Genomic DNA, 12909 nt, shown 5'->3' with positions numbered 1-12909 from the left:
ACAGTGACCTGGAGCTCAGTTTCTGAGTGTGCGCTCACAAATGTCTTCCGCATACTGAAGGTCAATGACAGAGGTTGGAGTGGTTTTGGCTTTGGATTGAAGTTGAGGTATGGTGAACTGTTTCCTGTCTGTTCTGTAAATTATCTCCACCCCAGCGGATAATTTGCTGGAGGCAAGTTACAGTATTACAGCGAGGGTTAGTGTGATGACACAATCTTGTTTGATTCTAGCCTTCACTGAGCTTTCCCCCTGATACCCTTTGGCTCCTTGATGTTACACTCAATCAAATGCTGTCTTGATGTCAAGGGCAGTCACTCTTACTTCACATTTTGCATTCGGCTGTTTTGTCTTTTGCTTGGGCTAAGGCTGTAATGGATTCTGGAGTTGAGTGGCCCTGGAAGGACCCAAACTGAGCATTGGTGATCAGGTTATTGGTGATAGCACTGCCGACAACACATTCCATCAGTGTGTTGATGATCGAGAGTAGACCATTAGGGTGGTTAAGTGGTCGAATTGGATTTAACCCGCTTTTTGTGGGCAATTTTATATATTTTTGAGTAGATACCAGTGTTGTAGCTGTGCTGTAATAGCTTGTCTAAGGGCATGGCTCATTCTGGAGCACTGCTGTCCAGGATGTTGTTTAAAAAAAATAATTTTTATTCAAATTATTAATATTTTACCATTTGAAAAATGTTACAACACAAAAATAAACCCAACACAAAACCCCATGCCCAGTCCCACCCATCCTAACAGTTGACGGTAATTAGTTCTCCAAAATGCAGAATAAACAAACCCCATCTTTTGTGGAACCCCTTATTTGCCCCGGCAAATTTCACCTTCTCTGAATGCAGGGACTCCATTAGATCCCCCAGCCACACCGAGACACAAGATGCAGAAGCTGACCTCCACTCCAACAAAACCCATCTGCGAGCGATCAGCGAGGTGAAGGCTAAAACTCCCATGCTTGCATGGGTTTCAGCCCCACAACCCAAAGATGTGCAGGATAGGTGAATTGGCGACGCTAAATTGTTCCTTAATTGGAAAAAATTAATTGGGTACTCTAAAGTTTTTTTTAAAAACTAAGGGGAAAAGTTTCTTCCTATCTACCCTATCCATATCCTTCATAATTTTGTACACCTCAATCAGGTCCCCCCCTCAGCCTACTCTGCTCTCAGGAGAACAACCCCAGCGCAACCAGCCTCTCTTCATAGCTGAAACGTCTCAGCCAAAGTAATGTCCTGTGAATCCCCTCTGCACCCTTTCTAGTGCAATAACATCCTTCCTCTAGTGCGGTGACCAGAACTGCAAACAGTATTCCAGCTGTGGCCCAACAACTGTTTTATACAGCGCCATCATAACCTCCCTGCTCTTATATTATATTCCTCGGCTAATAAAGGTAATTAGCCCAAATGCTTTAACCATCTTATCTACCTGTCCTGCTGCCTTCAAAGATTTATGGATATGCACCCCAAGATCCCTCTTGTCCCCTGTACTTCCTAGCATCTTACCATTCATTGTATATTCCCTTGCCTTGTAAGTCCTCCCAAAATGCATCACCTCACACTTTTCAGGGTTAAATTCCATTTGCCCATTTGGTCTATTTCAACCTGTATCTAAGGCTTTCCTCCCCACTATTTACCACACCACCAAGTTTTGTGTCATCTGCAAACTTACTGATCATACCACCCACATTCCAATCTAGATCATTTAAAAAAAAATTAGAATACCCAATTCATTTTTTTCTAATTAAGGGGCAATTTAGCATGGCCAATCCACCTATCCTGTACATCTTTTTTTTGTGTTGTGGGGCGAAACCTATGCAAACACGGGGAGAATATGCAAACTCCACACGGACAGTGACCCAGACCCAGGATCGAACCTGGGATCACGGCGCTGTGAGGCCACAGTGCTAACCACTGTTCCTCAGTGTTGGCCTCCAATCTAGATCATTAATGTACAGTACAACCAGCAAGGGACCCAGCACTGATTCCTGCGGAACATCATGGACACAGGCTTCCAGTCACAAAAACAACCTTTGACCATCACCCTCTGCTTCCTGCCACTAAGCCAATTTTGGATCAAATTTGCCAAATTGCCCTGGATCCCATGATTACTTTCTTGATCAATCTCCCATGGGGGACCTTGACAAAGGCCTTACTGAAGTCCATGTAGACAACATCAACTGCATTGCCCTCATCTACACACCTAGTCACCTCCTCAAAAGATTCCATCAAATTTGTTCGACATGATCTCCCTTGACAAAAGCATGCTGACTATCCTTGATTAATCCTTGCCTCTCCAAGTGGAGATTAATTATGTCTCTCAGAATTTTCCCCAATAATTTTCCTAACACTGATGTTAGACTTACTGGCCTGTAATTACCTGGTTCTTCCCTACTTACCTTCTTGAATAATGGTACCACTTTAGCTGACCTCCAGTCCGCTGGCACCTCGCCTGTGGCCAGAGAGGATTTGAAAATTAATCTCAGAGCCCCTGCAGTCTCTTCACTTGCCTCACACAGCAGCCTAGGATACATCTCATGTGGGCCTGGGGAGTTATCCACTTTTAAGCCTGCTAAAACTGCTAACACCTCCTCCCTCTCAATACTAATCTGTTCAATTATATCACAGTACCCCTCCCTGCTTTCTACACATACATCATCCGTCTCTATAGTGAACACAGATGCAAAATATTCATTTAATACCTCATCTACATCTTTCAGCTTCACACACAGGTTACCACTTTGGGCCCAAATAGGTCCTACTCACCTGGTTACCCTCTTGCCCTTAATATTCTTTAAAAGCACCTCGGGATTCTCATTTCTTCCCCCGCCCGTGTTTTTTCATGCCCCTCTTCATTCTTTTGATTTATTTTTTTAAGTACCCCCCTGCACTTACTATACTTTTCTAAGGCATCACTGTTTCGGCCCTCTGTATCTGCCATAAGTCTCCCTTTTTTCCTGATTGAATCCTGTATTTCCCTTGACATCTAGGGTTCTCTGGAATTTTTGGTCCCAAACTTTACCTTTACAGGAACAAGATGGCGTTGTACTCGGTTTCCTTTTTGAATGACTCCCACTGCTCTGATGTGGATTTTCCTACAAGTAGCTGCTCCCAGTCCACTTTGGCCAGATCCTGTCTCATACTATTAAAATCGGCCTTCCCCCAATTCAGTACTTAGCAGTGCCATAAGGAAGCAGTGGCTGCTGATGGTGTTAACCACATGAGGCATCAGGTGAATTTGCTCTGCACTCCTCCCACCCTCAGTGTACTGATGGGGAGGCCAGGTAATATGGTCTCTCAGTGGCAGTCTCTCCCTTCCTAATGCAGGGTCCTTTGATCTGGAATAGAGTACCTTTGCGCACTGGAGCCCATGCAATCCTGCTAACAAACCCTAACAGGGTTAGCTTGTTATGCTCCCTGCTGAGTGAGCCCCCAGCCACCGTTGCGCTAATACCAATGGCGACTATATGAGGCCCTTAAGTGAGGATCAATTGCTATCAATGGGCCTTGCTGCTACAGACCTAATCAGAGTGGAGATGGGGACCTACCCACCACCCTCTTATCTGATTAAATACCTCCCTGCTTACAAACATGCCGTGGGGGAGGGCACCAGATACAGTCCTAATTTGAGAAGGAATACAGAGTTCTGGTTTCACCCATATCTCGTTTTGGGAATTCCAATATATTTAATAGAACATCTGTAAAAGATCATCTCAAATGGGTACTTCACTCAAAAAAAAAGTTACCAATTACATTCAAACAAAAAGAGTGTTGGGGTTGTTTAGCAGGACTGGTACTGGCCCCAATTTTGAGAATTAGTGATTGTAAAAGGATAGCCTGTAGATGAATTTAACAGATTCAAATTATTCAGTGTTTTGCCATAATTTAAGTATATTGTGAACAAATGTACTGGCTGTCATTTTTTTCCCTAGGGGATACCGAGTCTACCTGATAGGTTTTACTGCCTTAAAGTAATGTCCGTTCTGTGGAGCGCAAGTGTGTGATCTGCGTGTCCCATGAAGTGCAACTGCGGTCTTTCTAGTGGCTGTGACATAATAAACGCCTCATGCTCCTGATTCTTTGTGACAACATCTCCCACTCCTACGTATCAGTAATATAACAGATACGAGGAAGACATGAATACCTGCATGATTTATGTTTTCGCTGGCTGCAAGTCCCACTCCACTGCAGAAGCGGGTCAAATGCAGAGCTTCAACAACGGTGGTGACCTGACTAAAATCTCCGGGTGCGGGGAGGCAGGCGGAACGTTCTCATGCTGCAGATTTCACTCCACCCGGATGGCAATGTGGTGACGGAGCGGCGCGCGCTGAACTATGGCGTTCAATCTGGGCGGTGGGACCTCAGGTGAGTCCGAGAGCAGGAGGAGTTCGGAAAGAGGAATGGAGTTCAGCCACAAAATGGGGAGGGAGCGGAAATAAAGGGATCACAGAGATAATAGTGGCCTCCGGTCGGCGGCCCGTGGCCCGGCAGCGCGAGGGGCCTGCCTGCAGGAGCCCTGGGATTTGGAATGTGGCCCGGATCCGGGAGAGGACGACCCCTGGTTGGGCTGCAGAGTAACCAGAGACGTGCAGGGAGTTGGAAACAAACTGCACATGGTCAACATGCTGGAAAGACAGCGCCTTGGTCAGACTCTCCCCCCCCCCCCCCCCCCCCAATCTTACCTGGCCACCCCATCAGTACACTGAGGATGGGAAGAGTGCAGAGCAAATTCACCAGATTGAAGATGAAATTATGAAGACATGCTGAATAAAACGTGCTCTGTTTTAGAGTTTAGTGCCCTGGAGTTTAGAATATGGAGGTCCGATGTAATCGAGAAGTTTGTGATCAGTACGATATCGATTTGGTTTCCACTAGTGTGACTGGGGATTTAGAACAAAAGGGTAACATCTTCAAAGCTAGTGGTAGGTAATTTAGGAATTAAATGAGGATACGATTTTTCATACTGCTGACATGGTGGGATAGGGTTCTGAGTTACTGATTCATTAACTTAACCATTGCACTACCGTCAGCTCAAGACTGGAGAAAGCCTAGAGGTTCTGAAATACAAAGCTCAATACTGCAGAGTGTACAAAGTGCGGGGATGGAATTAAAAGGGGAATTAGAAATGTAAACTTTCTGAGGGCATGGAAAATATTGGTGAGTAAAATTAAGGAAAGCCTAAAGTTTTTATAAATACATAAGGGCGAAAGAAGATATCTAAAGAAACAGCAGGGCTTATTAGATACTAAAAACATAACCTGTGTATGGAGGCAGCAGATGAATACGTTATTCTTTTTTTTTTTTTAAACATTTTATTAAGGCATTTATGATTTTATAACAATAAACAATAAAAATACAAATGTACACATAGTTCAGTGCGTAACACATCCCTCCATTCCCTCTTGTTCCTGCCTACTCTAAACACAAAATAGCCTAATTCCCCACCTAACCCCCCCCCCCCCCCTATTGAATCTGCTGACAGTTTAGTTTTCTCCAAAGAAGTCGATAAACAGCTGAACGAACTCCAACATTGATCCTCTCAGGGCGAACTTAATTTTCTCAAGTCTGAGAAACTCGGACATGTCACTAACCCAAACCCCTGATTTTGGGGGCTTCAAGTCCCTCCATGCTAATAAGATCTGTCTCTGGGCTACCAAGGAGGCAAAGGCCAAAACGTCAGCCCCTCTCGCGCCCTGGACTGCCAGATCTTGCGATACTCCGCAAATCGGCACCTCTGAACTCAGCGCCACCCTTATTTTTCGTACCATGGACATGACATCTGCAAATCCCTGCCAGTATTCCCTAAGCTTCGGGCATGCCCAAAACATATGGACATGGTTTGCTGGCCCTCCCATGCACCTCACACACTTGTCCTCTATCCCAAAAAACTTGCTTATCCAGGCCACTGTCATGTGTGCCCGGTGAGCCACCTTGAATTGTATCAGACTGAGCCTGGGACATGATGAGGATGTGTTAACTCTGCTCAGGGTATCCTCCCACAGACTCACCTCTACCTCCCCTCCCAGTTCATCTTCCCATTTACGCTTTAGCTCACCTGTCTGAGTTTCCTCCGACTCCATGAGTTCTTTGTAGATATCCAATAGCTTCTCCTCCCCCACCCACATTTTAGAAACTACCTTGTCTTGTATGCCCTGTGGCAGTAGAAGTGGAAAAGTTGCAACCTGCCTTCGCACAAAATTCCTTATCTGCAGATATCAAAACGCATTCCCTCCCGGCAATTCAAACTCCTCCTCCAAATCCTCTAAACATGGAAAGCTCCCATCAATAAATAGATCCCCCAGCCTCTCAATCCCTGCTCTCTGCCACCTCCGAAACCCCCCATCCAGCCTCCCTGGGACTAACCGGTGATTACCACAAATTGGAGCCCACACCGACGCTCCCTCCACTCCCATATGTTTCCGCCAATGCCCCCAGACTTTCAGGGCCGGCACTACCACCGGGCTTGTGGAGTGCGGCAGAGGAGCCGTTACCAATGCCCCGAAACACGTGCCCTTACATGATGCTACCTCTACTCGCTCCCACACTGACCCTTCCCCACTTCATGATCATGGCTATATTTGCCGCCCAGTAATAATTACTAAAGTTCGGCAGCTATATATACAGTACGTATATAGTAGACAAAAGGAATAATCAACAGAGTACATTGACAAATGCTACATCGGCAAACAGTGATTAGTTACAGTGCAGAACAAAGGGTCAAACAAAGCAAATACATGAGCAAGAGCAGCATAGGGCATTGTGAATAGTGCTCTTCCAGGGAACAGATCAATCCGAGGGGGGAGTCGTTCAGGAGTCTTCTATCTGTGGGGAAGAGTCTGGATGTGCGGGTCTTCAGACTTCTGTACCTTCTGCCTGATGGAAGGGTCTGGAAGAAGGCAATGCCTGGGTGAGAGAGGTCTCTGATCATGCTGTCTGCCTTCCTGAGGCAGCGGGAGGTGTATGCAGAATCAATGTGAGGGTGGCAAGCTTGTCTGTTGCGTTGGGCTGAGATCACCACACTTTGCAGTTTCTTGCGGTCCTGGACAGTTGTCATACCAAGCTGTGATGCTATATTCTATAGGATGCTCTCTATTGCACAACTGTAGAAGTTTGAGAGAATCGATGCAGACATGCTGAATTTCTTTAGCTTCCTTAGGAAGTAGAGACGTTGTTGGGCTTTCTTGACTGTTGCATCAATGTGAGTGGACCAGGACAGACTGTTGGTGATGGTGACTCCCAGGAACTTAAAGCTGTTGACCATTTCCACTTCGGAGCCATTGATGCAGACGGGAGTGTGTGTCGTGCTACGCACGAAGTCGATGATCAGTTCTTTGGTCTTTCCGACATTTAGAGAGAGGTTGTTTTCGGTACACCATGCAACCAAGTGATTTATCTCCCTTCTGTAATCTGATTCGTCGTTGTTTGAGATACGTCCCACCACGGTCATATCATCTGCAAACTTATAGATTGAGTTGGAGTTTAATCTTGCCACACAGTCATGTGTGTATAGGAATGGAATTATTGGGAAAAATCAAAACAATAATTTGCCCCTTTCTAAATGATTGATAATCAAGGACGGTGAGCATCGATTTGTTCAGAGAAAGTGTCTGACTAACTTGAATTTTTTGATGGCATAACAAGGAGAGTAATAGTGTATTTTGATGCCTATATGGATTTTAGTAAGGCTTTTGACAAGGCTCCACATGGCAGTCTGGCCAGAAAAGTAAATAATAATATAATCTTTATAATTGTCACAAATAGGCTTACATTACACTGCAATAAAGTTACTGTGAAAATCCCCTCCGGCGCCTGTTCGGGTACACCTGAGGAAAAATTCAGAATGTCCAAATTACCTAACAGCACATCTTTTGGAACTTGTGGGAGGAAACCGGAGCACTCGGAGGAAATCCACGCAGACACAGGGAGAACGTGCCGACTCCGCACAGACAGTGACCCAAGCCGGGAATCTAACCAGGGACCCTGGCGCTGTGAAGCACAGTGCTAACCACTGTTCTAAAAACCCAGGGACTCTAAGGGCAAGTAGCAAGTTGGATATAAAATTGATTCAGTAGGAAGCAAAGCTTCATGGTTGATGGATATTTTGTTGACTGGAAGATTGTTTCCAGTGAGATTTGTCAGAGCTCATTACTGGGTCCTTTTTTCTTTGAGGTGTACATCAGTGACTTTGAGAAAGCCTCCAAAAGTACTAGAACCAAGGGGCTAATGAGAACGAGGACTGAAAGAAATTAGCACTGGTAAAAATGTAGTATTACACAAATTAATAGGACTGAAAGTTGAACAATCCTGTAGACCTGATTATCCTAGAGTGTTGAAAGAGATGGCTGTAGAGATAATGGATGCATTGGTGGTCATCTTCCAAAATTCTGCAGATTCCAGAATGGTCCTGCAGATTGGGAGGTGCAAATGCCAGTCCACTATTTAAGAAAGGAGGGAGAGAGAAAATGGTGAATTAAAGACCTGTTAGTAGTAGGGAAAATGCAGGAATCTCTTATAAAGGATGTGATAACTGACACAAATAAATAATGGTAGGATTGAGCAGAGTCAGCATGGATTTATGAAAGAGAAATTGTGTTTGACAAACCCGTTGGAGTTTTTTTGAGGATGTAATGAACAGAATAGATAAGGGGGAAAACCAGTGGGTGTGGTACATTTGGATTTTCAGAAGCCTCTCGCTAAGGGGTTAGTAAACAACATCAGAGCACATGGGATTGGGGGTAATATACTAGCATGAATTGAGAATTGGCCACGGACTGAAAACAGACAAGAGGAATAAGCTGGCCATTCTCGGGTTGGCAGGCTGTGACTAGTTGGGCATTGCAAGGATCTGTGCTTGGGGCCCCAGCAATTTGCAATATATCAATGATTTTGATGTGGAGACCAAATGTAACATTTCCAGGTTTCCCGATGACACAAAATTAGGTAGGAATGTGAGTTGTGAGGAGGATGCAAAGAGGCTTCAAGGGGATTTAGACAGGCTAATTGAGTGAGCAAGAAGTACATAGCAGTTGGAAGATCATGTGGAAAAATGTGAAGTTATCCACTTGGTAAGAAAACAAAAATGCAGAATGTTTCTTAAATGGTGAGAGATTGGGAAGCATTGATGTCCAAAGGGACATGGGTGTCCTTGTTCATAAATCACCTAAAGCTGCAGAAAGCAATTAGGAAGGCAAATGAGTCGAGAACTGGTGACACGGTCTCAGAATAAGAGGGCAGACATTGAGGACTAAGATGAGGAGCAATAAAGTTACTATTTCTCCGACATTGGTATTCTTGTGAATGTCCTGATGAGGTCAAATGTTTCAGCAAGCCAAAAGCATTTTCCGTTTATTCCTTGTGTTGCTTTAATCATTGTTTGTGTGTTCAATGAACATTCATGAAAACAAAAACAGGACTCAATCCCAGAATTTCATACCCTATTGGGTTTGAAACTTGGAAAAATAGGGTTTACTTGCTTCTCCTCATGGTAAGAAGGGTCAGATAAAAATCCATGGTCTGTAACTTCTGAGCTCCTCGGAGTCTTAATGAGGCCGGTACCGCAAAGCTGTGTGGGGAACACCACCCCTCATCCCAGAGGTTCCTGGCAATTACCTGGGAAGTTAAAAGGTGGTTGGGCAGTTCTGCAATCGAAACCAGGCAAAAGTATAATTTAAATTTCAAACTTAGGATGGTTCTGACTGACCTACAGTAATAGTTACCCAGGAAAAGTTAGAAGAATCAAAACCCCTTCTAACGCCTGAGTAACTACAATACTGACACCACATGGGCACCCCCCCACCACCACCACCCCACACTGAACATCTAACCCCCACACTCACCACCCAAGACCGACCATTGAACCCTCCTCTGACCGCCACCCCACAACTGAATATGCCAACCACCTGACTGAGCCCCCCCTTCCCCCAACCAAATCTACTCACCTATCTTACAAATCTACTTTCTCCCTGGCTTGAAAGTGGCTGGACCTTTAAACTTATCTGCTTTGTGGAGGCTAGTTGCCTCTTTACCTCCGACGGTGCTGCCCTCAACTGAGGGCCCCCAGAACCCTCTACACAGTTCTCGCCCAGCCTGAGTCAGAAGGTCGGGGAAGAAAGGATCACCTGGATTTCGAGAGCGGAAACTAGGAGCGGAGTGGCAGACCGACTCTGAATGCCACTCTGGGAGTAGATTTTTTCTCCGTTAGTCTGCACTGTCTTCAGGTCACGGTAACATGGGTGAAAACATAATATCAAATGTTACTATGCTTGATGAGTGAATATTTTATCCAGCATAAGTATTCCAAGTGTGATTTCTGGCTTTAGCATCATTGCAGACCCTGCATCGTCCCAATGACCGCACCTCCCCATGCCCCACAGACATATACACACACGCACACAATTAAAAACCTGCACCCATATCTCCTTAGTGATAAATCTGTTCTTTTTAGGAACCACTGGATTTTGTTTTGGTTCTTTTTGTGCCAAAACCACAGCACAGCCCAGTTTTGGTTTTGGAACTACCACCACAACAGCTTCCTCAGGATTTGGAGGTAGTGCCAATGTTTTTCTGCAGGTCTGCCTTTTCTTTTCTTTTTTAAAATATGTTTATTCAAATTTTTCCAACAATTTTTATAACAAACAAACCCCCCCCCCCATAACAAAAAGAAGAAAGAACACAAACATCACAATCAAAAATAATAAACTACTGATACATTAGGTTTCTCCCACATATATTAATCCCCCCATATAACATTCAAAAGTATCCTTGGGGAAACCCCCCCCCCCCCCCGCCCAGATACCCCCCCCCCCCGACAGAGACACCCCCCCCCCCCCCCCCCCCCCCCCCCCGGGTTGCTGCTGCTGCTGACCTCCTAGCGCTCCGCGAGATTGTCTAGGAACGGTTGCCACCGCCTGAAGAACCTTTGCACAGACCCTCTTAAGGCAAACTTTATCCTCTCCAACTTAATGAACCCTGCCATGTCGTTTATCCAGGCCTCCACGCTGAGGGGCTTTGCGTCCTTCCATAATAGCAAGATCCTCTGCCGGGCTACCAGGGACGCAAAGGCCAGGATACCGGCCTCTTTCGCCTCCTACACTCACGGCTCGTCCGTTACCCCAAATAGTGCCAACCCCCAACTTGGCTTGACCTGGACTTTCACCACCTTGGATATAGTCCTCGCAAAACCCCTCCAGTGCCGGGCACGACCAGAACATGTGGATGTGATTCGCCGGGCTTCCCGAGCACCTCCCACATCTGTCCTCCACCCCAAAGAACCTACTCAACCTCGCCCCTGTCATATGCGCTCTGTGAGTAACCTTGAATTGTATTAGGCTGAGCCTGGCGCAAGAGGAAGAGGAGTTAACCCTACTCAGGGCATCAGCCCACAGACCCTCATCAATCTCCTCCCCAAGCTCCTCCTCCCACTTGCCTTTTAGCTCCTCTACCGAAACCTTCTCCTACTTTCATCTCTTGATAGATCGCCGAAACTTTGCCTTCTCCGACCCATACACCCGAAATCACCCTGTCCTGAATCCTCTGTGCCGGGAGCAACGGGAATTCCCTCACCTGCCGCCTCACAAACGCCCTCACTTGCATATACCTGAACGCATTTCCCGGGGGTAACCCAAACTTCTCCTCCAGCGCCCCATGGCTCGCAAACGTCCCATCCACAAACAGGTCCCCCATTCTTCTGATCCCTGCCCGATGCCAGCTCCGAAACCCCCCATCCATCGTTCCCAGGACGAACCGATGGTTCTCCCGAATCGGGGACCAAACCGAGGCTCCCACCTCGCCCCTATGCCGTCTCCACTGCCCCCAGATCTTCAACGTTGCCGCCACCACCGGACTCGTGGTGTACCTTGTCGGCGAGAGCGGCAGCGGTGCCGTCACCAGCGCCCTCAGGCCCCTGCCCCTGCAGGACGCCATCTCCAACCTCTTCCACGCCACCCCCTCTCCCTCTATTACCCACTTACGGATCATCGCCACGTTGGCTGCCCAATAGTAGCCGCACAGATTCGGCAGCGCCAGCCCTCCCTGTCCCTGCTACGCTCCAGAAACACCCTCTTTACCCTCGGGGTCTTGTTTGCCCACATGAAACCCTTGATGCTCCTACCTACCCGTTTAAAAAAGGCCTTGGTAATCATAATGGGAAGGCACTGGAACACAAAGAGAAACCTCGGGCGGACCGTCATTTTAACCGACTGTACCCTGCCCGCTAGCGAGAGTGGCAGCACATCCCATCTTTTGAAATCCTCCTCCATCTGCTCCACCAACCGCGTCAAATTGAGCTTGTGCAGGGCTCCCCAGCTCCCAGCCACCTGGATCCCCAAGTACCGAAAGTTCCTTTCCGCCCTCTTCAATGGAAGGTCATCTATCCCCCTTCCCTGGTCCCCTGGATGCACCACAAAGAGCTCACTTTTCCCTACGTTGAGCTTATAGCCCGAGAAGTCCCCAAACTCCCTTAGGATCCGCATGACCTCCGCCATCCCCTCCACTGGATCTGCCACATACAGCAACAGGTCATCCGCATACAGCGACACCCGATGTTCCTCTCCCCCTCGGACCAACCCCCTCCATTTTCTGGACTCCCTTAGTGCCATGGCCAAAGGCTCAATTGCCAATGCAAACAACAAGGGGGACAGGGGGCACCCCTGCCTCGTCCCTTGGTACAGCCAAAAGTACTCCGACCTCCGCCGATTCGTAGCCACACTCGCCACCGGGGCTCTATATAAGAGCCTGACCCAACTGATTAAACCCCTCCCCAAACCCAAACCTCCGCAACACTGCCCAAAGATACTCCCACTCCACCCGGTCGAAGGCCTTCTCCGCGTCCATAGATGCCACTACCTCCGCCTCTCCCTCCACTGATGGCATCATAATCACGTTGAGGAGCTTCCGCACATTAGTGTTT

The 12909-nt window shown here is 47.0% G+C and overlaps 2 protein-coding genes across 5 annotated transcripts in view; one reads left to right on the top strand and one right to left on the bottom strand.

Moving 5' to 3' along the window:
- The window catches only part of LOC140408719 (liver-expressed antimicrobial peptide 2-like), a 37130-nt gene extending 32180 nt beyond the window's left edge, over positions 1-4950 (bottom strand). The window contains exons 1-2 of the mRNA XM_072496319.1: positions 4685-4950; positions 2402-2454 (exon numbers count right to left, since the gene is read on the bottom strand). Coding sequence (XP_072352420.1) covers positions 2402-2454; positions 4685-4697 — 66 coding nt within the window. The 5' untranslated portion in view covers positions 4698-4950. The remainder of the gene's footprint in view (positions 1-2401; positions 2455-4684) is intronic.
- Positions 1-12909, top strand: part of nup54 (nucleoporin 54) — a 101319-nt gene that overhangs the window by 8348 nt on the left and 80062 nt on the right. For 2 of the 4 annotated variants that reach the window (XM_072496313.1, XM_072496311.1), the window contains exon 1: positions 4161-4367. The exons of the other annotated variants lie outside the window; for them this stretch is intronic. In XM_072496313.1, the coding sequence (XP_072352414.1) occupies positions 4337-4367 (31 nt within the window). In that variant the 5' untranslated portion in view covers positions 4161-4336. Of the gene's footprint in view, positions 1-4160; positions 4368-12909 lie in introns of those variants that run through there. 4 annotated transcript variants of the gene reach the window in all.

Source organism: Scyliorhinus torazame, chromosome 3 (genome assembly GCF_047496885.1).
Source record: "Scyliorhinus torazame isolate Kashiwa2021f chromosome 3, sScyTor2.1, whole genome shotgun sequence".
Classification (NCBI taxonomy): Eukaryota; Metazoa; Chordata; class Chondrichthyes; order Carcharhiniformes; family Scyliorhinidae; genus Scyliorhinus; species Scyliorhinus torazame.
This window is presented reverse-complemented; position numbering and strand designations above follow the sequence as displayed.